Source organism: Haliotis rubra, unplaced genomic scaffold (genome assembly GCF_003918875.1).
Source record: "Haliotis rubra isolate DU_JTF1 unplaced genomic scaffold, ASM391887v1 Scf152, whole genome shotgun sequence".
NCBI classification, from domain to species: Eukaryota; Metazoa; Mollusca; class Gastropoda; order Lepetellida; family Haliotidae; genus Haliotis; species Haliotis rubra.
In genome coordinates, this window is record NW_025765470.1 from 1,538,205 (window position 1) to 1,563,838 (window position 25,634).

The 25,634-nt window shown below is 42.1% G+C and overlaps 1 protein-coding gene across 2 annotated transcripts in view; it reads right to left on the reverse strand.

The window, feature by feature from the left end:
* Positions 1-514: 514 nt before the first annotated feature.
* The window catches only part of LOC124270507 (signal peptide, CUB and EGF-like domain-containing protein 1), a 60,666-nt gene continuing 35,546 nt past the window's right edge, over positions 515-25,634 (reverse strand). Inside the window, exons 2-22 of one of the 2 annotated variants that reach the window (XM_046705525.1) lie at positions 23,387-23,506; positions 22,591-22,713; positions 21,742-21,864; positions 21,066-21,188; positions 20,288-20,404; positions 19,236-19,352; positions 16,741-16,863; positions 16,062-16,178; positions 15,489-15,611; positions 14,889-15,101; positions 14,034-14,153; positions 12,844-13,002; positions 12,011-12,113; positions 11,801-11,904; positions 11,154-11,318; positions 10,243-10,410; positions 9,566-9,727; positions 9,163-9,360; positions 8,428-8,580; positions 8,059-8,138; positions 515-4,343 (exon numbers count right to left, since the gene is read on the reverse strand). In XM_046705525.1, the coding sequence (XP_046561481.1) occupies positions 4,200-4,343; positions 8,059-8,138; positions 8,428-8,580; positions 9,163-9,360; positions 9,566-9,727; positions 10,243-10,410; positions 11,154-11,318; positions 11,801-11,904; positions 12,011-12,113; positions 12,844-13,002; positions 14,034-14,153; positions 14,889-15,101; positions 15,489-15,611; positions 16,062-16,178; positions 16,741-16,863; positions 19,236-19,352; positions 20,288-20,404; positions 21,066-21,188; positions 21,742-21,864; positions 22,591-22,713; positions 23,387-23,506 (2,855 nt within the window). In that variant the 3' untranslated portion in view covers positions 515-4,199. The remainder of the gene's footprint in view (positions 4,344-8,058; positions 8,139-8,427; positions 8,581-9,162; positions 9,361-9,565; positions 9,728-10,242; positions 10,411-11,153; positions 11,319-11,800; positions 11,905-12,010; positions 12,114-12,843; positions 13,003-14,033; positions 14,154-14,888; positions 15,102-15,488; positions 15,612-16,061; positions 16,179-16,740; positions 16,864-19,235; positions 19,353-20,287; positions 20,405-21,065; positions 21,189-21,741; positions 21,865-22,590; positions 22,714-23,386; positions 23,507-25,634) is intronic. The other variant, XM_046705526.1, reaches the window with a different exon arrangement.

Here is a 25,634-nt window from a genome sequence, read left to right on the forward strand (position 1 = left end):
CTCGTCGCACGTTACAGACAGTGGTCACACGTTACAGATTCGTCACACAAGCACGCGTTACACACACTCGTCACACGTTACAGACACTGGTCACACGTTGCAGACGCTCGACACACAGGCACACGTTACAGACACTCGTACAGACACCCGTCACACGTTACAGACACCTGTTACACGTTACAGACGCTCGTCACACGTTACACACACTCGTCACACGTTACAGACGCTCGTCACACGTTACACACATTCGTCACACAGGCACACGTTACAGACGCTCGTCACACGTTACAGACACACGTCACACATGGCAGACTCTCGGCACACAGGACACGTTACAGACACTCGTCACAGACGCTGCTCGAGCATATTCCCCTAATACAGACACGCTTCACACAGATTCCCGCCACGCAAGTTCCCGCAGAATAAACGATTTCCTCATCTCCAACGTTATATATCTACATACTATATACCATTACACATCACGGCTATACAAATCATAAGACGAGACACTTAATTCGAGATTTACTCAGTATTTATTGGTGAGAACAATAAGATCTAGTTCAGGGTTTTGTTAGCAGGGTGCAATGTACACGAGGTCACGTGACCCATCTAGTTTCACGAAGACTGTTGGTATCAGGAAATTTCCACCACGCCACCACAAGGGCGGGGGTGAACCCTCTGCACAGCAGTGTTAAGTAGAGGGTGGACTTCAACTCCCTTAATTAACAACTGACGCAAATTATCTCAGTTTCATCGATAACTGAAATGTTTATGTGAACGCCCAAAGCTTCTGGACTTCCCTGAAGGATCTGAGAGAGATGTCATTTTGCTATGTTCCAATACATCTATTATACTAAGTAAACATCAACAGTTCAAAATGGACGCGTCCCGGAACCAAACACGCTGGAAAATATATAAGATGATTCAAAAACATTTCAGCCCTGCAAAATCAAAGTTTGATATGATAATATCTGACACCTGCTTGAATATACTCCGACTGAAACACATGTTTCCGGTTCCAAACAAGATAGGGTATTGTGCGATGTTAGAGTGTGCGAGTTGGTTCTGAAGTTGGTAGTTTGGCTTACCGTTGTTTAGAACCGTTTTTACGTTATAACCGTTTACAGACATGTAGAAGGTAGACATCTACACACTGCTGGATCTGTGAAAAAGTCATGATGCTCAAAAACCACACCCATTACCAGAGCAAATCTGTGATTCGAGCCCGTGATCGCAGGATTCTAGTCCGCCCAGATATGCGTTCCTCCATTGTTTTCAATACCATATGATATGTATTGGAGGAGGCCTTGAGCGTGTGAGTCTGCATGCATCTCTCGATACAATTACTGAAACACTACAAACACTGGGTAAAACTATACCGACAACTCCATGTTCTTTCTTTGATTGGATTGATTTGTATGACATTACCTTATAGAGTTATTATATTTTTTCAACAGTTTGAAATTAAACAGGGGTTGAAAAATACCATTGCCCGACGCCCTGGTCAAGCGGAATTCTCCGGTCGGTCAAGTAAATATCCACATTAAACTTTACCGTGGCACAGTAGTGCCAAACTACTGAAATGTTTTGATATATGTATTTTGATGATGAAATAAAAATGCAATTGTCTGTTGTTTATAATTGATAAAGATTATTTGCAAAAGAAACCAAATTGCTAATTGTGGTCAAGTGAAATATATATTTGGTCAAGTGGATTTTGAAAGTTTAGTGGACATGTGTCCAGTGGAGTTTTGAAAAATAATTCAAGCCCTGGAAAACTTTGAAAAGTGTGCGTTTTTTGTTATATATTAATCTGGAAAACATGATATTTATCTTTTCAGGACTCTCAAATGTAGTTTTATTGAACACGAAAGCCAGTCTCGCTGCAAACTAGATGGGTCATATATGGGTGAAACTGAATAATCTGACATTGACAGAAGCTAAACATCAACTGATATTTCACTGAACAATTTGCACATACAGATTTGGGACAATACATATATTAAATACATCGAGATTTGACAAGCATGTACACACAGATAGATAAGCAAAATATATAACAATAAAAATATACACTTACTGTAAAGCCAATGTCCTACAAATTAATGCATTCACTTATTCAGTATATTACACAGCTTGAAGCACTTATATTGTAAAGCTACAAATAAAGATATCATTTCAGGGGTAAGCGGACCACGAGTTCCAACAACCTATCACACAGCTCTGTTGTCATGGAAACCATATTCATCAACATGTTGTCATGGAAACCATATTCATCAACATCTTGTCACGAAAACATATCCACCAACCATCAACAGCTATATTTATCAACATTTTGTTATGGAAACCATACTCATCAATACGTTGTCATGGAAACAATATTCATCAATACCTTGTCATGGAAACCATTTTCATCAACCATGAACAGGTACATTAATGAACATGTCGTTATGGAAACCATATTTATCAATATGTTGTCATGGAAACATATTCATCAACATGTTGCCATGGAAACCATATTTATCAACACACTAGGTGCAGCATATGTATGTTTCTGTTAGACTGTACTTCTATTGAAACCGTTTACACTGATGAACAAGAAATTGAAAAAGTGTCGTTACCCCAACATGATGAACTCGTTTTGAAAATCGGATAACTTACGAAGTAGGTGTAAACCGTCTTGTCTGGGGATCAGTATTATGTGAAGGTGCGTACATTAAAAATGGCCGCACCTAGATGATTCACTGGGTTAGAGATCTTTCCTTTCAAACATTGTGATTATGCGTTGGTGTGGGTTGTTAGTCAAACGGTGTTTAACGGTTGATACCAGACCTATTAAAATAAAAGGAAAGCGCTCAGCACCAGATTAAAACATAAACAAAAAGCTTCCCGTACGCCCAGCTACAAGGACGTCCTATTCAAATACCAATTTAAACAACTTGTCTTTCAAAGCAACGATATCCCCAGGTCCGAACCGTAGTATTCTGATAAAACAAAAACTACGTAACACTGTAACATTACCAGTTTTAGTGCATTTTCTTTCAATAATGTGTCATTCATTGTAGTCCAGTTCAAAATGGGTGACGGATAGGGCGTCACTTTACCCTTTAAACACATCTCGTTACTTTCATTGCTGAATCGTTATACGCAACAAAATGCATGACTGAAACTTTTATTCTTGGTGTTTGTAAAACCCATTTCCACGGTCGGATGGGAATTAAGACACAACACAAAAAAACACGACGCCCTTTACCCAGCATACCTGTCTAATGTAGAGAATCTCAAAAGAAAGAAACTTTGCTCTCATAACCATTAAACATATTACACGTTCTCTGAATGTAGAATTTCTGACATCTGGCATCAACTTTAAGTTGTATTTGCACAGAAATAATATTCTGAGTAACTGTATCTTTAAGGTTTCCTTTAAATGCGTTAGGTGTAATGACTATAAAGCGATTTGATCCTAAGGTGTCCCAAACCCCATAACCACTGTGTCGGATCGGGACTAAACCACTACCCCCATCCAAAACCCTACGTCTCTATTGCAGGTCGAGGGTAGGTATGTAGACATGACTTATGGCTACTGTGCTTTTTAAGCTAGAACGAGATGAATATATGCATATCGTATGTTCACCGATTCATTCTCCGTGCAACTAGCAGCGCCAGTACTTGAACACCCAGTTAAGGCGAAAGCCAGTTACTGTTGCTCGCGGGGTACAGCTACACACAGCTCTAAATCTCCACCCATCCATACACGGGATATAAAATGCCTTTACGTCAACCGCGACAGAGCGTTACCATGTATAACCAATTCTTATGGCATATAGTTTCTATGGCAACGCTTCCAAGGATTTCACATGAACACTGAACAAGTCTCCAATTGGTATACTCTCGTATACCGTCTCCTTTCGTATAGTAAGTCACGTGCTCAATTGTACCAACTACAGGAGTCATTTCCTCAACTCAACAATTAAACGTCCCACACTGTACGGCCTAGGACATCTTTTATGACACAACACTGATACAAATGAGGATGAGTTGCCTCCCTTGGATGACCTTTGCCACCGGAAGGCTATGAAATCCAGTCTGCTTGGAGCAGCATGAGGTCAAGGTCACGTGATGTCACATGATCACATCGCATGAAAATATTCCTATGAGTAATGCACATTCTCCTTGCTCCGAGCGTCGTCGCGGTCTCATCATGTGTTGAAGAATCGCCGAACTTTGGGCGTGAGAAGCCGGAAGAAGGATTGTGGGAACATCGTATGGGACACGTTTACGTATTTCAGATAGTTGTAGGGCTGGGCGATCACCTCTAGGAGCGCGTTCAGAAGCTTCCGGTCCTGTAAAGAGATGACGTCAATGTTAACATTATTAACTAACGTCATTTTCCAGCGGGGTAGCCTAGTGGTTCGTTTCGTTTCCCCCGAAAGCCCAGGTTCGATTCCGACATGGACACAATGTGTGAAGCTCATTTCTGGTGTCCCTCGCCCTCAGTAAAGCAATATTGCCAAAATGACACAAAACGAGTAGAGGCTACAGTCCGTTTGAGTCAGAAACGGACCGATGAATTGCAAATTTGATCATCGTACAAAATTGCCACATAAAGATAAATAGTACACATGTTTATCATTTACTAATACCCAACAGCTTTCTTATATTTGAACATTTTCCGGACTCCACCAAAAAAAGTTGTTTAAGAAACTATCATCATTGAAAACGCAAAAGTTGTTATCTGTCGCGGCGGGGTGAAACCGCAGAAACGGAACAGCCACTATCTCGTCGTGCACGGAATACACATGCCTGATGAAAAATGAAGTTGAATGCTGAAGTGAAACAGTTCATGATTAAAGTGTACGATATTTTCCGTGCTGAAGCCAAAAGGGGCAAACCATTTTATGCCATTAATAATTACGTAAGCGGGAAGCAAAAGCTTTAGGAGTATCAGCAAGGGTACTGACAAATGTTCTGGAACACAAACATTGAGAGGGTGATGCGAAGCAGGTAGGGGTCGTGTCAAAATCACACAAATCAAAACATTTGGACAACTTTCAAAAGAACCTTGTAAGGCAGTCTATCAACAAGCTCTATTCTAAAGACAAATACATGTCGCTGAAAATTTTTAAAAAGCATTTGAAGCAAGAACACAACCTCAGAGTATCAAAGTACACACTCTGGCGACTCTGACACTCTTTCGGGTATCGTTATAAGAAAATTTCGGGGGAGAATAGGTCAGTACTCTGTGAACGCCCCGATATCGTTCGCTTGAGAAATAAATTTCTCAGGGTTATAAAGAAGAAGCGCGAGGAAGGGTTCGAGCCAGTGTACTTGGACGAGACCTGGGTCAATGCCTCGCACACTGCCAGCAGTCAGTGGGTACCCGATGGGGGTGATAAGGGGTCATGTAGAAAGCTGCCTCTAGGGAAAGGAGAGAGACTAATCATTATCCATGCTGGTTGCTCCAGCAAAGGCTTTCTCCCAGGCTGCGACTTGGTATTCAGGGCAAAGTCCACAGATAACAGAGACTACCATTCCGAGATGAATGGTGCGGTTTTCCTCGATTGGGTTAAAACAAGTATATCATGGCTCGACAAATTTAAGATCGCACGGCCTTCAAAGGCAACGAAGCCTCAACTATATAAGATCATAAAAACCCACAAAGGTGAACCTTTCTACAAAGTTGACAGTTACAGAAAAAGTAAGGGTCACGATATTCTGCGACTTCCACCCTATCACTGTGACCTGAACCCCATTGAAATTATAAGGGGTATTGTCAAAGGAGATGTTGCCAGATCAAACACAACTTTTAGATTGCGTGACGTAGAGGTTTTGGTTCAGGAATCCCTTAGCAAAAGCACGACTGAAACTTGGCAAAAACAAGGTAGCTAACGTCATTGAACAAGGTTACTGGTCTCGGGATGGCTTACAACAGGCAACTGTGGCACCACTTGTCATCCCTTTAAGTCGTGACTATGACACTACGACAGACGAGGAACCGACAGGTCTCCCGGAATAGATTTTGAGATGTCCCCTGCCATGACTGGCTGTTCCGTTTCTGCGGTTTCACCCCGCCGCGACAGATAACAACTTTTGCGTTTTCAATGATGGTAGTTTCTTAAACAACTTTTTTGGTGGAGTCCGGGAAATTTTCAAATATAAGAAAGCGGTTGGGTATTAGTAAATGATAAACATGTGTACTATTTATTTTTATTTATGTGGCAATTTTGTACAATGATACAATTTGCAATTCATCGGTCCGTTTCTGACTCAAACGGACTGTATAGTTTGGCATGAAAGGCATGTGGACACGTTTTTTGTAAATATCTCTTCATCCAATGACCCAATCGATCGCAAACTGTGCAAGTGGATGTTTTGTCAGACAACCTAATCACATTGTAAATCACCGATTTTATGCATTTGTATTAAAGAATCTGTCTATGTAACTGTCAACAAAATAAACAGCAGAACGCAGAAAGCTTGCAGAGGGAGGGAGCCAATGACCTGTAACAGCGGCAGTGTTGGGTCATAAAGGTCAACGTTCGTCAATGTAGGTCAGCTATGCTGATGACCCTGATGTCAAAAGAATCTTACTTTGGATGCCTACCTTTTTCTACAAGGTTTTGTTTATTGGTTGTTGGTTTATTTTTCACAATTTTTAGTACGATGTTCTTTTTCATGCCAAAAGCAAAAGTTGTACTTTTCATGTAATCCGACACCTTATAAATCGGTTTGCTACGTTTGCTCTCTTTTAAAAAAAATTTAAACACATTTCTAATTAAACGTTTAGCATCATCTGAATAAGCTTTCATGATGACAGCTAGAAGAAGTCAATGTGAATGATTCAAACGGTCTATCACTGTGCAGTGCACAGGTAACTATCATGAACTGCACGTGCATTTCCCTTTATGACCCAGCACTGCCGCTGTTACAGGTCATTGGCTCCCTCCCTCTGCAAGCATTCTGCGTTCTGCTGTTTATTTTGTTGACAGTTACATAGACAGATTCTTTAATACAAATGCATAAAATCGGTGATTAACAATGTGATTAGGTTGTCTGACAAAACATCCACTTGCACAGTTTGCGATCGATTGGGTCATTGGATGAAGAGATATTTACCAAAAAACGGGTCCACATGCATTTCATGCCAAACTATAGTTACGCTTTATAATATTGGAACATGACTAAGGGATACCAAGACTGGTTTCACACACGGTCCCTTATTCCTATTTAGAATCATTCAATGAATTAACAAAGATCAACGTTTCGATTTAAAAAAAAGACGTTCATATATCTCGCAACTGCAGTTTTAGGGAATCAGTTTGCTGTATTTGTTCATTTACGCCGCATTTTTTTCAGCTATATGTTGTCGATCTTTAAATAATCTAGTCTGGTCCAGATAATCAAGTGATTAACATAGTGTACCATCGATCTACGCTACTTGGTAAACGATGCCACATACATCAACCAAGTCAGAGAGCCTGACCACTTGATCCCGTTAGTCGTCTCTTACGACAAGCATGGGTAGGATCTTCACGGGTCAGCAATCAAGTGAGGTGAGGTGAAATTGGGTTTTACGTCGTGCTTGAGAATATTTCGCTCACATGACCACGTGCATGCGTGTGTATGTGTATGTGCGGCTGCTTGTACTAGCCCAGACTTAAGCTGGTTTTATAGTGCTAGCCCACTGAGATACCATGCCGCAGTGAAGCATGAATACCCCACTCAGACACATTATACTGACTCTGAGCCGACCAGTCCTTGTTGTACCCATTAATGCCAAGCGCCAGGCAGGGACAAACAAGTACCATATTTTAACGTCTTTTGGTATGACGCGGTCGGGGATCGAACCCGCGACCTTTCGCTCTCCGGGCGGACGCTCTAACCTCTACACCACGGAGGCGGTAGCAATCAAGTAGTTTAAAAGGAGTATATGTATTTGATGACGTCAGAGAACATTTATAACTAAAGGGTTTTGCAGAGTTCTTGTTAAATGAACAACGCTTAAACAATCTCGGATTTGGCCGAGCTGCAATGTAGCCAGAACATTATTGTAACAACCTTGAATATTTGTTGATGTTGATAGGAGTTGTAGAGACGGCCGTCGCGGACGATGTCTTCAATGAGGGTCTGGTATTCCTCTGAAATCATAACAGCAATCATTATAGCAATAGCATATGTTGACATCAACCGTTTCAACAACACACGCGGTATTGCCCCTAAAGACAAACACTTGCTCTCAATAAGGTCAATTCCATATAGAAGGGGCAGGCAACGGTGAGATGAAAGTTATTGGTGCAGAGGCAGTCCCTACACTTTCTCTAGACACCAAACATGACGTGTTTTAGTTCGATTCCGCGTGAGTCGCAGTTTTAAATATAGTGATGGTTCTGAATTAGGTAATGAGTCTTCTGTGAATGAAATACCAACCGTTGTATGTGACAAATGGTATGGAGAATCCTTTGGCTGTGTTGTTGCCGTCCGACTTGAACTGAATCCACAGTTTCTTGGAGCGAGCAGTGAAGGCGATCGGTTGATCTTTGCTCTTGCATGTCTCGAACGTGGTCAGGCTGTATGGGGACTCTGTTATAACAACAAACAATCAGAATTTCGTCTCGGAATAACGTGTATGATTTTGTACTCAACGTATTAGTTCTTCATTACCAATGGGCCATACAAGGCCCCCTGCCAGACCATGACACGTTTAGAAAATGTTTCTCCACAACGTGCTGTGTCAGCATATTTTGAGGGCAATGAATCGTGGTGTGCTTAATACCATCAACATCTCTGAATATCAAGAATGGCCCAAAATCAAAAGGAAAGAATCGTCTGAATCTTTATCTTATACGTAGAATATGAATTCGAAATCGAGAACGGAAAACTGGTAGCCGGCTCGAAAATTAGAAAAGCATGAATATTTAAGGGTGGTATATTGGTCTAATAATATTACAATCTATAATAATTTAGAGTCGGGTCGATTCCCACCCCATGTTGTGACACAAATACTTAAGTAAGAATTAACAATACAGTGCCGAACAAAAAAACCTATCCCTTTCGCTGTGTTGTAGTCTCAACATTAGTCACAATATTCATATAATTATAACCATACCAAAAACGAAAGCAAAAGACTTTACGCACAGGTAAGAAAGATAATAATCAACCTACTAGATTTCCTCATGACGAGGACGTCGCCGCATTTGTCGTCCTCGCGCAGGTAGATCTCGGGAATGATGACGAGGATGCGGCGTCTCTTGTCGGGTTTGATCTTCCACGTGCACCGGATGTCGATGGGGTAATCCCCGGGGTAGTTGGGGGTCTCGATCACCCCCTGGTAGCGTCCCTGGTACCCGCCACACAGTCGGTCTACCCAACAAAAACGTTTTATGTACATGCAGCCAGTGACGATAACGTCTACACATTTCATACTAACGTGAAGGCCTTTACTCTTCAACCTGTATTTTACCAGATAGTTTTTCAAATCGCCCAATACCTTGTGGAAGCATTCAAAACTAATTTGGGATATATTAATCCTCGGAAAATGATAATAATAACCAGCAAGACAGCTTACTTTTACAGTTGCCGCTGCTGGTTGAGCCTGGGGCGTCCGTCGTGGTCGACCCCGGGCAGGCGATGCAGTAGTTGTGACCAGAACGAGGCTGGTAGGAGCCCCGTGGGCAGATCTGGCACTGGTGGACGCTGACGTTGTAGAAGTGACCGGCCTGGCATGTCGCTGAAAACACATCTGATTGATCCAGTTGCTCAGACAGCAGCGAGTTGGTAATAAAGGTTCAACACAGCTTTCAGCAACAGTTCAGTAAGATCACGGAGGGAATCGATATGAGAGGACGTACCACTGTAGATTGTTACAACTCGAACACAAGGGATTATATTTGGGAATTGAACCAACTAAAAGCGGATCCGGATACCTCTTTGGGACGCAACTCCGCAGAGCAACTTAAAATACGCAACCATCCGCAATATTTATGGTAAAATATTAACTGAGACATTACTCTTAACGGATTTACGTCATCCTTGCACAGCGCTAGCCTGTTAAACACACAAGGCAATTCTTTTCGTAAATACTAGAATGATGTCTTTGGACCTGTGACACCACCTTATCTGGTTCATGTTTAGATCTTTGCATAAAGGTTTAATTATAATTTCAGCTATATTGTAAAGTATATTGTTCTTTAGAAATTCTCAGAAGCGACTGGGATCAGACAGTTTCAACAACACCAACGTTACCCCTGGCACTGCACGCTTTGAACTCGGCTGCCGCGGGTCCCCGGGTCCTCATGCCATGCCCGCAGGGGGTGCAGGTTGTCCGGCCGAAGTCTGGTTGGTAGTACCCCTGGGAGCAGGGTACACATGGCTTACTGCCGCTCTTGGAGAAGAAGCCTGGCTCACAAAGGTCTGGAAATAGATCAGGGAGTTACGTGAGTGAAAGTTGTTATATGCCCCAGTCAACAATATTCCCGGAAATAATCGACTGACCGGACCATTAACTTATGTAAACTACCATACAATACGGTTACGATGCCATAGAGTCAGCCAGATCACAGAGTCTGATCACCAACAGTTGGCTCTTACAACACGATTGGATTCTGAGAAATGTTTCAGACTGGAATCCCCCCAGAATTGTAAATTGTGTACCCACATTCTTAAGAAATAGAAAAAGGGTCTAACGTCAGTGCGAAATAAGCTTCGCGTGAAGCACTGTTAAAGCGTTGTTTTAAAGTTCCTTTGCTCTTAAATAGGTAAGTACCTAAAATGTACTGTGAACGTTATTCTGAAATTCCCGATGAATGGAGAGTAAAATAACTCTATATTTTACCCATTAAGCAGTCCCTGTGATTTTTGGGAATGCTTTCAGAAAAAACAACCTGTTCCATAAATATTGTTTTATCATGATAAATTGTCCTTAGGTTTCACCCCAATCCCCATGGTTCCTTTCATATGCAGGATGAATAATCCTAACAGAGACATGATGGATAATGATTATTTTACCCATCCTCATTTTGAAGGAAAAAGACCCTGCTTTATTTCAAGGAGTGAACGTACAAATACTAGTATCTCATTCAAATATCTTCTCTAGGACCTCTCCTGCACGGGGCTATTATGTCCGCCAACAATAGCGAAGCATAAGTTCTATTTACCTGAACACTCTGCCGCTGCTGTCGCCCCGACTCGCCCGCCACCGACTCTACGGTTAGGGCAGTCCTTACATGACATCTGTCCCTCTGTGTCCTGATAAGTCCCTCCTGGGCAAGGGCGGCATCCACCCTCCTGAGCGTCGAAGTAGGTCCCTATACTGCAGCCAACTAATGGAGGGGAAATGCTCAATGATCACCAAGAAACTAATCTCGTGAACAATCGCTAATGTCGAGAATGCATGGCTCCATAGACAGGAGACAATAAGTTCATGAGCGATTAGTTCAATCTTATGTATTGTCCATGATCCAGATAACAATGCGTTGAGTCGAATCACATACATAATCTACCGAGTTAAAGAAAGTATTCACATTCATGGTGGCTAAGCAATATGTGGTTATTCCATTGTGACGATACTGGTACCGCAGCTGGCCTTAAGTTGGCAGTGGTCCAGAGACTGTTTTCAGACAAGTAAAGTTTTGATAACCTTTGCAATTTTTCAGTCTTTCTCGTGAACGGCAGATCACAAATTAGTCCTAACTTTCACTCTGTCAAACACGAAGACGATGACTTTCACGACGAGTACCTCGAACTATTCGAGAAATGACATGTGTTCTTTAAGGATGAGTGAGGATGTTGACATATGACGTACCACACACTTGATTGACGTTGATGGTACCGGGGCTGCAGGAGGCAGGAATCGCCTTCTCGGGTCTGAACGACTTCTTGATGATGTCTAATGGTGTTCCTGCAAACCTGCAACAAAATGTTGTGAGTGAGGAGCAAGAATGCACACTGATTTACAAATATCGTTATCTCTGTCAACCCAGAGTAGAATGTAAAGTGATGACCAACGTCTTACCCAATGGGTAGGTCCCCCTTCCTGATCGCTCTCTTCAACGTCTTGAACGCCTTCTTCAACTTCCGCTTGGTTCGCTTTCCCACACAGGCTATGTCACAGTTACCTGTATATCAATAAGGGGTGAATGAGCTGTTAGGTTTTTACAAATGTTATACACAAATGCTACATACCTACCCGCACTGAAACAAAACACGCTATTGATTTCATGCGCAAAGATTATTGTACGTGGCTGTCCCTAACCGCACACCCACATATCTTAATATGATAAACCTTTTAAACTAGCAATTTTCGCAATACAATTGTTGCTATGATAAAAGTTTTTGTAAAACAATATGTAAGACACTCATGATCAGATGCTTTTAACAATCCAAATCCAATCTGGGTACCACAAGAATGAGCTTCCTTTATAGAACCCATAAGATGACTTAAAATTGACATGGAAGCTGTTATGGATAAGAAAGAGGACAAACACATCTGTCATCAATAACCAGTGTAATTATGAAATGTCCTCATTATTTTTCCCTTTTATGGTATAGACGTAAAATTCGATACATCTCGGTTAACACAAATAAATATTGATGTACATATATACATATATACCCCAACAAAAAATAATTTCATAGATGCTAATTTAATCACTGACACACAAAAAAATGTAGATGTCTTTATCGGTTAATGGAAACAAACACAAAACAATTGCTTGTTCAGTTGATCAAATCACACGGAATCACTTGCAAAGTATTTATAACTTTGACATATTAACAGATAACAGTTATTTCCTGATTAAATTGGCGGATTAACAGAAACGAGATGGTTTTCTAAACACACCCTACCTGAAGGCTTTCTGGAGTTCATGAGGAGTTCGAACTCGGCCGTGACCAGAGACTTCCCGTTGCCCTGGACCTTCCTGGAGAACTTTCTCCGCCTGGACCCGCACTTGATGTCTATAGAGGTCACCTGGCATTTCTTCCTGCACTTGAATTTCTTCTGTTCTGTGGGGTCAAGGACGAAGAACGCAACAGTTACCCCGGAAGTGTATTTGTAAGCGCATTTGTCCAGTAACGATAATCTGATATAGTTCGGGCGCCGTTGTTTCAATGCAGAAAGAATATAACCAGCAATACCTTTGTTGATGTGTGTACTTAAATACCCCTTCACAGATGCGAAACACTCTTCTACTGGTATCCCTGCGACTGTGGTATGGCCCAGGGCCCCGTTCCTCAAAGTGATCGTAGCGCTACGATTGTGTTAACTCCCAAACTTTAACATTGACTTACGACTGTCGTAGCGCTACGATTGCTTTGAGGAACGGGGCCCTGTACCACATGAGATGTCTAAGCATCAGTATCTTCAGCAGTATCGTCAGTATTGTCGCTATGGTTGTTGTGCTACGGCCCAGTTTCTACATGTAGTTTTATAGAGACATTATCTTCAGCATTACCGATATGACTAAAGCTGTGGTATAGCCGGTAGCAATAATTTATGTTGTGTGGATGACCCTTTTACCAATTATCGCTACTCTATCATAAACCAAACAGCCTTAACAATAGTTTCAACTGAATACTCTATCATAAACCAAACAGCCTTAACAATAGTTTCAACTGAATACACTATCATAAACCAAACAGCCTTAACAATAGTTTCAACTGAATACTCTATCATAAACCAAACAGCCTTAACAATAGTTTCAACTAAACTCTATCATGAGCCTTAACAATAGTTTCAACTGAATACTCTATCATAAACCAATAGTTTCAAAACAGCCTTAACAATAGTTTCAACTGAATACTCTATCATAAACCAAACAGCCTTAACAATAGTTTCAACTGAATACTCTATCATAAACCAAACAGCCTTAACAATAGTTTCAACTGAATACTCTATCATAAACCAAACTGAGCCTTAACAATAGTTTCAACTGAATACTCTATCATAAACCAAACTGAGCCTTAACAATAGTTTCAACTGAATACTCTATCATAAACCAAACAGCCTTAACAATAGAAATGGCAACACTACTTACTGTTGAGAATGTTGGCCAGGCTGGCTCGGAGGATTTCTGTCGAAGACCTCTTAAACTGGCACTTGTCTGTGACAAACAGGAACCGCGCCTTTCTCTTGTACCCCGGAGGTGCCGTCAGCTCTGGAGGGAGTGGTGGTTATATTAGATACACTTCCATACAGATATATATGGCAGTGTAGGAGTGGGCGTGTTTCAAGTTTGTGCATGCTGTGTAAAGGTAGAGTATGAAGGCTGATAGTGCCGAGTGTATGCATGACAGTCAGGGGTATATTTTGGCTTATTTGTGAGATTGGCATTTTTCTTGATTGTAAATAGGCTTTCAATTTATCTTTCAGTGTTCATGACATGCGGCAAATCACTAAATAAAACCATCAAATTACCTCATATCGTTTTTCGTTGAAACAAACAGAATGTAAATGTGTGTGATGCATGTAGCTGGAAACACAGGATATTTCAGAAGAAATGTTAAGTACTGCATATCTTCAGACAAGCACTTGCTAAGCACAACGAGTAACTCTTATTTTACGCCGCTTGTAGCAATATCCCAGCCACATCACCACCAGAAAGATCTAGGCAATACATGTGTGGAATCGAACCTGGTCTTCTGGTGACAAGCAAACACGTTACCCATTACCCTATCCTACCGCCCCCTGAACTGCCATGTCCTCATTACTCTGAAGGTAACTGGGTTCTGAGTGAGTGAGTTTAGTTTTACGCCTCCTTTATCAATATTCCAACAATATTACGGCGGGGACACCAGAGAAGGGCTTCACACATTGTACCCACGTTGGGAAACGAACCCGGGTCTTCGGCTTGACGAGGCTACCCCACCACCCAATGGGTTCGGGAACCTACCTGAGCATGACGGGAGTGTGGAGTTGTTACGTTCAAAGTTCCACATGTACCCTGTGCTTGGTCCACACATGTACGTGATCTGGGTGGCCACACCTGACGTAAACCTGGCGTTCCTGTTGCATGCGAGACTGCACTGTTGCTCCCCACCGGCCACGTTGCGGCATGACAACGTTGCCTTGGAGGGGTTTGATAACGGAATGCATTTCGCCGACTCTAAAATACAAAATGGAGTGATCGAATGTTGTTTATGGCCGCAGTCTGCAATATTAAAGACAAGTAAACAGTCCGATTAACGAAAATCTCACCGGGGAGTATCCATAAGGACACATCGGGCATACTCAGTCACATGGCGAAATCCGATCGTTCGATATTATACAGCGACCGATTATATATCCAGACTCTTACAACATTTATGGGGAAGTAGGAACCTATTCTAACCACTGCAACCCCGCCCAGCTTCTGTATCCCCGCTTCTGTATCCAGCATATCCAGTACAACACGAGTAAAGAGAGTCAATAATGAATTGAGAACTCCAAATGATTATTCTGAGATCCAGGGACATTCAAACTAAACACACATAACCAGCGTGATGTAGCTCACCGATGCAATCTTTCTTGTTGGGATGGAGTTTGAACCCGGGTCGACACACACAGTCATAACCACCAATACGGTTCGAACATGAATGTGCGCAGTCGCCATTGTTGATGCTACACTCGTCAATGTCTGCAAACAAAGGGTATTAAGTGAGTCATGTTTAACAAACGTTGAAATCCACATCAACTAAGTCTGGTAGAAAACTGTGCGTTTGTCCGCGATATAAAGACGACAGTGTTGACAGACACGTTCCTGGTCCAATGGTTAATACCGTCAGTTTTACGGAACTGCCATTGTGGCATTATACACAATCAGAATGGCATTGTACACTACCAACATGGCACTACATACTCCCAGCATAACAATATACACAACCAATTGGCATTATCCTCAACCAACATGGCGGTTTAGAGTATATTATTTAGATCATTATTCTCTACCAAGTACCAACATGGCAGTATACGGTACCATTATATCATTATACGCTAGCAACATGGCGGTATAATTACAAACGGGGCATTATACGCTACAGTGTCAGCATATCAAGGAGCATCATACACATTGTACATATGTAGTTACCTGCACAGTGAGTGGATCCATACATCTGGTAACCAGGGCGACAGTTGCACTGGAAACTGCCAGGAGTGTTGACACAGACGTGGTCACATGTATTGTTGAGGGCACACTCGTCGATGTCTGCAAAAGAGAGGTGTACTCAATACAGCTTTCATATTTGGAATAAGCTATCACTGGTGTTTATGTCAAACATTCATTAGACTTGAATTCCCCCTTAGATGTCACGTTAATATTCGTCACGAAGACAGCTATTCCCCCTTACATGGCACGTTAATGGTCACCATAGAGACGGGAAGTCACCCTTAGATGTCACGTTAATATTCGTGATTGAGACGGTAATTCCCTCTTACACAACACGTTAATATTCGTCACGGAGACGGGAATTCCCCCTTAGATGTCACGTTAATATTCGTGACTGAGACGGTAATTCCCTCTTACACAACACGTTAATATTCGTCACGGAGACGGGAATTCCCCCTAGATGTCACGTTAATATTCGTCAAGGAGAAGGGAATTCGCAATTACATGACACGTTAATGTTCGTTATGGGGACGGGAATTCCCCCTTACATGGCACATCAGCATTCGTCAAGGAGATTTGAACACGCCCTAAAATGACATGCTGCTAGTTATGAAAACATGTCATGGGACCAACTATGTTTAGGAGCTCAAAAGACAATCACCTGTACACGACTTCTGGTCAATGTTGACCTTATACCCTGCCGGACACACGCACTCGTAGCTCCCCCTGGTGTTGATGCACTGATGACTGCATTGGCCATTGTTAGACAGACACTCGTCCACATCTGAAACATTCGGTACACCTTACCATGCACAAAAGGTCAGGGGATACTGTTCAAAAACATCAATAGGGCATCAAGAGACAGTCAACTCCAGAAATAGCAGTTTCAAAAGGGACATTTTCGTTGAATGAATATGAATTTACATAGCTTTAACACTATTCCAGCAGTATCACGTCGGAGAACACCAAAATATGGGTAACACACATTGTAACCATGTGAGGAATCGAAGCCGGGCTTTGGTATTGCTCAAGGACTCTTTAACGACTGAGCCAAAGCGCCGACCCCAAAAAGTTGGCAAAAGTATGCATTACAAAATAGACGAGTGAGTGAGTTTACGTTTACGCCGCACTCAGCAATATCCCAGCTATATGGCGGCGGTCTGTAAATAATTGAATCTGGACCAGATAATCCAGTGATCAACAGCATGAGCATCAATCTACGCAATTGGGATACGATGACATGTGTAAACCAGGTCAGCGAGCCTGACACCCGATCCCATTAGTTGCCTCTTACGACCAGCATGGGTTACTGATGATCAATTCTAGCCCGGATCTTCACGGATGACTAAATATTAAACTACTCATATCTCCCCAAGACATTACACTATGCAACGTGTTGCTAATAGCTAATAAGACATAAAAAATTACTGAAGGAACTAAATGAGACTATAATGAAATGTTAGTTGAGACTAAACTACAAGCAAGACAGCAAAGGCGATAGATGAAGAGGAACAAGACCTACCAGACGGCGAACCTTCACCCACAAAGAATAAGTATAAAGGATATCTATCGGAGTGGCAACATGTTCTATCGGCCGCATGTTTAATTACGAGTGATAAGCAGAGTATTTATTGTTGGATACAGCATACACCGATTAAAGAGATATTGCGATATAGTTAGACCTGTGATCTTGCGAAATAATAATGAATTTGAGTATATAAATACCATCCTCGAATGTAAGAGCATACTTTCACAAAGTAATGGATCAAATTGTATTCGTTCCAAAAATGTTTTCTCCACATACTCTTTTTAAGAAAAACAACTTCTTTTGTTTAATAGGAGCGGCAAAACCCTTTCCACATCCATAAGAAATATCTGCTAAAAACATTCCAATGTATAAAAAGTATGCGTCATACAAAAGCATGGCGTCTTTTAATGAACGGTTTCCATGACGCTCGGGATTTGTGATGACTAAGTTTTACGAAAGAAAAATAAATATAATACTAGTATTTATATTAGTTACGCTGTCAGTCAAGATATATTCTTTCATGAAGGAACTAAACATAAAAGTGTGTAAGTGAATGTGTTGACATTAAGGAAGCTTAATTTAAAAGTAAAGACTGCTTTTTATTGAGACAAACATTCGATTACAATTTATAAGTATTAGCAAAAGTTTATTTTAGGATACTTTGACGATATACGAAACAATGACAGCTGTTATTTTATTGAAGCACAAAACTTATTATGACAAGCACTTACGTTACTGTGTCGATATAAGCGAATGTTTATTATAATACAATGAAAGCTGTTAGTTTACTAAGGCACAGAACTAGTTATGACAAGCAAATAGGTTACTGTGTCGATATTAGCGAAGGTTTATCAAAACACAATGACAACTTATATTTTACAGAGGCAAAGGCCTACTCATGAGAATGATGTTACTTTGTCGGCATAACCCAAGATCTATTATAAAACAATAGCTGATATTTTACTGATACAGAGAACTAATTATGCGAGGAATCTACGTTAGGCTACTGTGTCCATACACAGGCAAACTGTAGCGCAAATAGGGTTGCGCAACAGAGAGAGAAATGACAGCGAATATAGGAAGACTGGTAATTTTCTCTCTGTTGCGCAACCCTCTTTGCGCTACAGTTAGCCTGTGGTCCATATGATCCAAAGTTTTTAATAAAACAATCACAACTCTATTTTACCGACACAAATGAGAAAGGGAAGTACTGTGTCGATAAAATTCAGGGTTAATAAAAATAACAATGACAGTACATTTTAAGGAGATACTTTATCTAAATATGTGAAGAGGATTACTGTGTCCATATAACCAATGGTATATCGTAGGTAAGACTAAATGGCAGATATTATTTCTATAAGACAGAGAACTTATTAAGAAAATAATGCTGGATATTAAACCGATATAAATAAAAGTTTATCCAAAGAAATGACAGCTATCATTTTACAAGGCTATGGGCTGATTTAGAGAAGAATGTAAGTTATAAGTCTATATTATCACAGGTATAATGGCCGATATAATTTCGATGAGTTAAACAGCTTATTATGAGAAGAAAGTCTGGTATTATTTCAATGAAGTCAGTTGTTTGGTGGCAATGATGACAATGTGTTGTGGAAGACGTGACATACCGAGGCAGTTTCTGCCGTCCTGATGCAGCTGATAGCCCCGGGGACACGTGCAGTGAGGCCCGTCAGCAGTGTCAACACATTTACGCTCACAGCCCCCGTTGTTAACGCCGCAAGACGCTGCAGGAGAAACAGCCATACGTCGTCATAGATCGCCCGCAGACCGTTAACACTGCCCCCAAAGCAATAGCACCTGACAGATTCATATATACTTTCATATCAAAGCTGCATTTACAGCTGTGTCTAAACCCCTTATTGAAAACCAACCAACGACAATCATAGTAGAGATCTGGTGTAGAGTTTGAGCAGTTTCATTCTCACGTTATTGACTGTGGGTTGTTCTACGGGAGGCTGTCGAGGTATATAGAAGTATAGTGGACAGAAAGAGACATGCGTCTAGGCCCCAGAGAAGACTACCCAGTCTAACCCATGCATACGGAACAGTCGGTGCAGGCGTGTGAAGAGAAGAAGACTGAACACAGTCTAGATTTTTACGACAGAAATAATTAACACAGGTAACTCACATTGAATAATGTATGGACTTTTTGTAGCCGAAGTCACTCATTGCATATTTACAACCATTCTGCAATTAGGCTAACTTCAGTGCTTGTATTCGAAACGAACATATTTTTCATAACTTAAATGTGTTTGTATACTTAAAGAAAGAAGAAGGGAAATGATAGTAAAAGAAGTTGTTTTGTTGTTGAATTTGCTATTTACCATATTTGGCAGTGCATTAAATGCATATGTGTTAAAAGCATTTTATTCAAAACAACAGAAATCATGAACTTCTACATTTTGTTTCTGTTTCGATCAATGTGTAACACATTACCATGGCATGTTCCACAACGAGTATTGTTTCAGAGACGAGATGCAACGGGGTGAATAGATAGAGTCTACAATAGAAATTCCGATTCTTTCGTATAATTTGGCAATGGAGCGTAATGTTATCCAAAGATCCCCTGACCCGCGGTAAAGCCGTGTGTAGGTGGTATGGTTTGACTCACCCTCCCATACAGACCTTGATGCACTAAGCTAGAGAACCTGTCACCTACCGATGCAGGTCTTCTTGTCGTCCCTCAAGACGTATTTAGCAGCGCAGGAACACACTGAACCATCCGGGGTGTCTTGACACTTGTGCTGGCACCCGCCATTGCCGACCTGGCAAGTCTCTGAAGAGGAAATATTATGGAGATTGAACGTGGTTATATCGATGACTTGTGAAACTAGATGTTACGATACAGTCCTTACTTCAACGCATTTCAAGAATAGCAATTACTACCAATCTGGACACCTCGCTAGGCGATGGGTCTCACGTTGGTTAGCGTTCTGACTGATCCTATGGTAAGAATCGAACAGAGTGCCGTATCAGAGAAGCGAACGTACAAACTGTTGACACTACAAACGCACGTGCGCGCGCACGCACGCACGCAGTTACATACACAATCACAACCACTACTTGGAGCAAAGCCTACTGGAACTAGTTCCCTAGTTTCACTCATCCACGTGACTGTCACATAAGGTAATCTTGTTTTTCTCTTCAACATTGCGCTTTCCTGTAAGACCAATCCCCTAATCACGTAGAATCTGTGAGTGGCGAATTAGACAAAGTGACCAAAACGTTTTCAATCCAATACACCTTTGCAACTCAAGGAGTAGAAAGTTTTCGTCCAAATAACTTTAATCTAAGTTTAATGAGATGATACTTTCAAAATATTAGGAAAACTTAAACATCATGACTTGAACATCACATGATTTAATCTAACCTTTAAAATCGTCAAATGGGATGTAGGCTAATATCATTTTTAGAATTTAAGAATATTTGCTACTTACGAATACAATCTTTGCCATTTTTGTGTATCCGGTATCCGTCTCGACATGCGCAGATGGTGCCTGCCTGGGGTGTTGTTTTGCAGTGGTGAGCGCAGCCCAGGTGCTGTCGACAATATGTTCCTACTGCACAGAACACACTGATAACACATATAATGGCTGACCAGTGGATAGTGGGTTCGAATCCTGGATTCGGCTTTCACGAAAAGCATGAAGTATAAGGGATCTCTACTCTGTGATACTGTGTCACTGTTGACCAGCATTAACCATTGTTTAGCAACGGGTTTAATTCAACTTTAATACGTATTTCAGTTACATCATAGTGTGATAGCTCGAAATAAAACAGAAGCGCGAGTGTAAGAGAATAGATATGATTCTGAACAAACTTGGACCATCGCGAACAAGTATACGGACTCACGACCACGTGGTGCCGACAAAACTAGAAACATCAGCGAACTGAGACTCGAACCCAGAACCTAAGTTTTCGAGGGTAAAAGAAATAGAAACATGACCTATCCACCAAGGAGACCAACAAAACACCATTAATTTTTGTCGTTCGTTAACATCAGAAACAAATATCATTTCCAAAGAATGCAAATATTGTTAAACAAAAGATAAATAGAAACGCCATATCAGTTACTTAGACAAATGAGTATACTTTCTACGGACGCTGACATACATTTGCAGCTCCTTCCGTTCTCCTCCAGTGAGTAGCCGGCGTGACACTTGCATTGGTAGGATCCTACCGTGTTCTGACACTGCTGTTGGCAGCCTCCCTTGTTCTCAAAACACTCGTTCTTGTCTGCAGACAGAAAATACAAATGTATAACTTCCTGTCACCGTTAAGCTTTGATTATCAGTGACTTGGATTCAAACCCGCTTTAACCAGTTGACCACCCAAATCCCGACGCGTCTGCTCTCTGTGTTAAAGGTGAAGACGATCACTACAAACAGCCTCTAATGCTGTCAAACAAAACATCAAAATCGGAATGAAACTGGGAGTCGAACCCAGAACCAGCGTATCCGGGCACATTGCATAGAGAAGATCTCTTAGTTTTCACACATGACAAGTACAGAGTCTAGACGTGGTGATAAGGTGAACAGTTAACCGACCACAATTCCTTCAGCCATCAGTAATACATCGGAACCACCGGTTTAACTACAGGGCACTCCATCGCCATGGAAACAAAAGTAGTAATCTGTGGACCACTGTATTTCACTCAGCTTTTACGCCGCTTTTAGCAATATTCCAGCAATATCACGGCGAGAGACATCAGAAATGGGCTTCACACATTGTACCAATGTGGCGAATCGAAACCGGGTCTTCGAGGTGACGAGCGAACGCTTTAAATAACCACTAGGCTACCCCACCGCCCAAGGGGAGGTAAATAGCTTCGGTGACATACACACGCGGTCGTGGTGATCTTTTGTGTCATTGGACCCAGACAATAATTTGTCGAACTTTAGCTTGTATAAAGTAGCTTCAGTAATGATGTCATGTTTAGACGTATGTTTTAGAATTACTTACCCTTGCAGTCGTGGCCATCTTTGGTGAGTTCGAACCCAGCTAGGCAGCTGCAGGAATAGTTGCCAGGACTGTTCTGACACGAGTGTACACAGCCGCCGTTCTCAAACTCACACTCGTCGTCGTCTGAAGATAAAAGTGGCAAGACGATGCATAGTTTAAGCTGTTGTTCAATGAAGAAATATTCCACCTTTAGGGCCGCATCCGATAAGGAGGGTCCCCCGCCATCGGGGAACGATGCCCCGCACCTTGGCAAACAGATCCAATTTGCTGACTCCAAAGTCCAGCATATATTGCTGGGTACCTATTCTTATGCCAAATCCAAACCGGGGATGAGACAAGCAGCATTTTCCTTCCCATTCCCACTAGATGTGTGTCGGTAACGTGAACTCAGGAATGATTTTTAAAGCTTGTAATAATATTCCATCTATATCACGATGTCAGCCTGTGATGATCTGAACTTGGGCCTCTTAGTATGCCTTCACCCACTATACCAATCCGAACACCCCAGAATGAATGAATGTTGTTTTACGATGTAATCAGCAGTGACAATTCTCCTGTGGCCATGTACGATGTAACATCAAGACTGTTGGTTGGCCATTCTTCACAATCAACAGCCATTTACTTCTCATAGTCAGGATCCATTATAACCATCCAATCCTCATATATATAGATTATATGACTTGAAATGTTGGTTTTAGCATTATTACAACTATACGACCGAGAGGAATAGTGTTTACGTATATCAATAAGATATAACATTGAACTGAAACAAACAATCTGACGAAAGTGTACTCACCAACACATATCTTCCCGTTTCCATAGAAACCTGTTTTACAGCGGCACTGGTATGATCTTCTGGAGTTGAGACACACTGCGTCCCTATGGCATGTGTGGGTGCCCCTCTCACAGTCTTGGCCTGCAATACAAAACCCCGGACTTCACACAATGGACGTCACGTGAACATCAATGGTACTCAACTAAACTAGAACATTAGGTGTAATTGATCTTGAACGAAAACATGGCAAGGGCACATGCTTGACAAAAGACATATCCGAAATAGTTTACACAGACATAACAGGGGGCACCTGCTTGACAAGAGGAACACTCAAGACGATGTACTGAGATGATAAGGGGGAACCTGCTGGATTAGAGGAATATTTGAAATAGTTTACACTGACATGACAACGGGCACACTCAAGAAAATATACTGTCATGACCGGGGGCACCTGCTGGACGAAAGGCACACTCGTGACGATATACTGATATGACAGGGGAACCTGCTGGACTAGAGGCACACTCATGGCAAGGGCACCTGTCGGACTAAAGGCACACTCAAGGCGATAAACAGACATGGCAGGGGGCACCTGCTGGACTATAGGCACACTCAAGGCGATATACTGACATGACAGGGGGCACCTGCTGGATTAGAGGCACACTCAAGGCGATATACTGACATGATTGGGGCCACCTGCTGGACTAGAGGCACACTCGTGATGATATACTGACATGACTGGGGGCACTTGCTGGGCTAGAAGCACACTCGTGATGATATAATGACATGGTAGGGGGCTCTTGCTGGACAAGAGGCACACACGTGATGATATACTGACATGACTGGGGGCACCTGCTGGACTAGAAGCAGACCCGTGATGATATACTGACATGAATGATGGCACCTGCTGGACTAGAAGCACACTGATGATGATATACTGACATGACAGGGGGCATCTGCTTGACAAGAGGAACACTCATTATGATATACTGACATAACAGGGGGCACCTGCTTGACAAGAGGAACCCTCAAGACGATGTACTGCTATGACAGGGGGAACCTGCTGGACTAGAGGCACGTGGGGGTGGGTATTGCAGAGAATTTTCATATTGTGATATATTGCGATGCGCAAGCATATATTGCGATATGTATTGCAATATATTGCAGGAAGTTAATGCTTGATTTATAAAGCAAAAACACAACAAAATCACTATGCCTGATTAAGCTTTAATAAAATGTACGCATGACTTCCGGTGTAAAAAAATCGTTTTCGTATCAACTTTCCATGTCTGAACCAGTATATACCGGTTAAACCGGTTATATTGCGCAGCCCTATATACTGACATGACAGGGGGCACCTGCTTGACAAGAGGCACACTCATGGTGATATACTGACATAGCAGGGGGCACCTGCTGGACTAGAGGCACATGCAAGGCGATATACTGACATGGTAGGGGGCACCTGCTGGACTAGAGGCACACTCAAGGCGATATACTGACATAGCAGGGGGCACCTGCTGGACAAGAGGCACTCATGACGATATACTTAAATGGCAGGGGGCACCTGCTGGACTAGAGGCACACTCAAGGCGATATATTGACATGGCTGGAGGCACCTGCTGGACTATAGGCACACTCAAGGCGATATACTGACATGACAGAGGGCACCTGCTGGACAAGAGGCACAGTCGTGATGATATACTGACATGGTAGGGGGCTCTTGCTGGACAAGAGGCACACTCATGACGATATACTGACATGACTGGGGGAACCTGCTTGACTAGACGCACACTCAAGGCGATATACTGACATGGAAGGGGGCACCTGCTGGACTAGAGGCACACTTAAGGCGATATACTGACATAGCAGGGGGAATCTGCTTGACAAGAGGAACACTCAAGACGATGTACTGATATGACAGGGGGAACCTGCTTGACTAGACGCACACTCAAGGCGATATACTGACATGGAAGGGGGCACCTGCTAGACTAGAGGCACACTTAAGGCGATATACTGACATAGCAGGTGGCACCTGCTGGACTAGAGACACACTCAAGGCGATATACTGACATGAAAGGGGGCACCTGCTGGACTATAGGCACATGACGATATACTGACATGACAGGGGGCACCTGCTGGACTATAGGCACTCTCAAGAAGTTACACTGACATGACTGGGGGCACATGCTGAACTATAGGCACTCTCAAGAAGTTACACTGACATGACTGGGGGCACATGCATGGCAACAACCATACTCCAAACGATGTACCG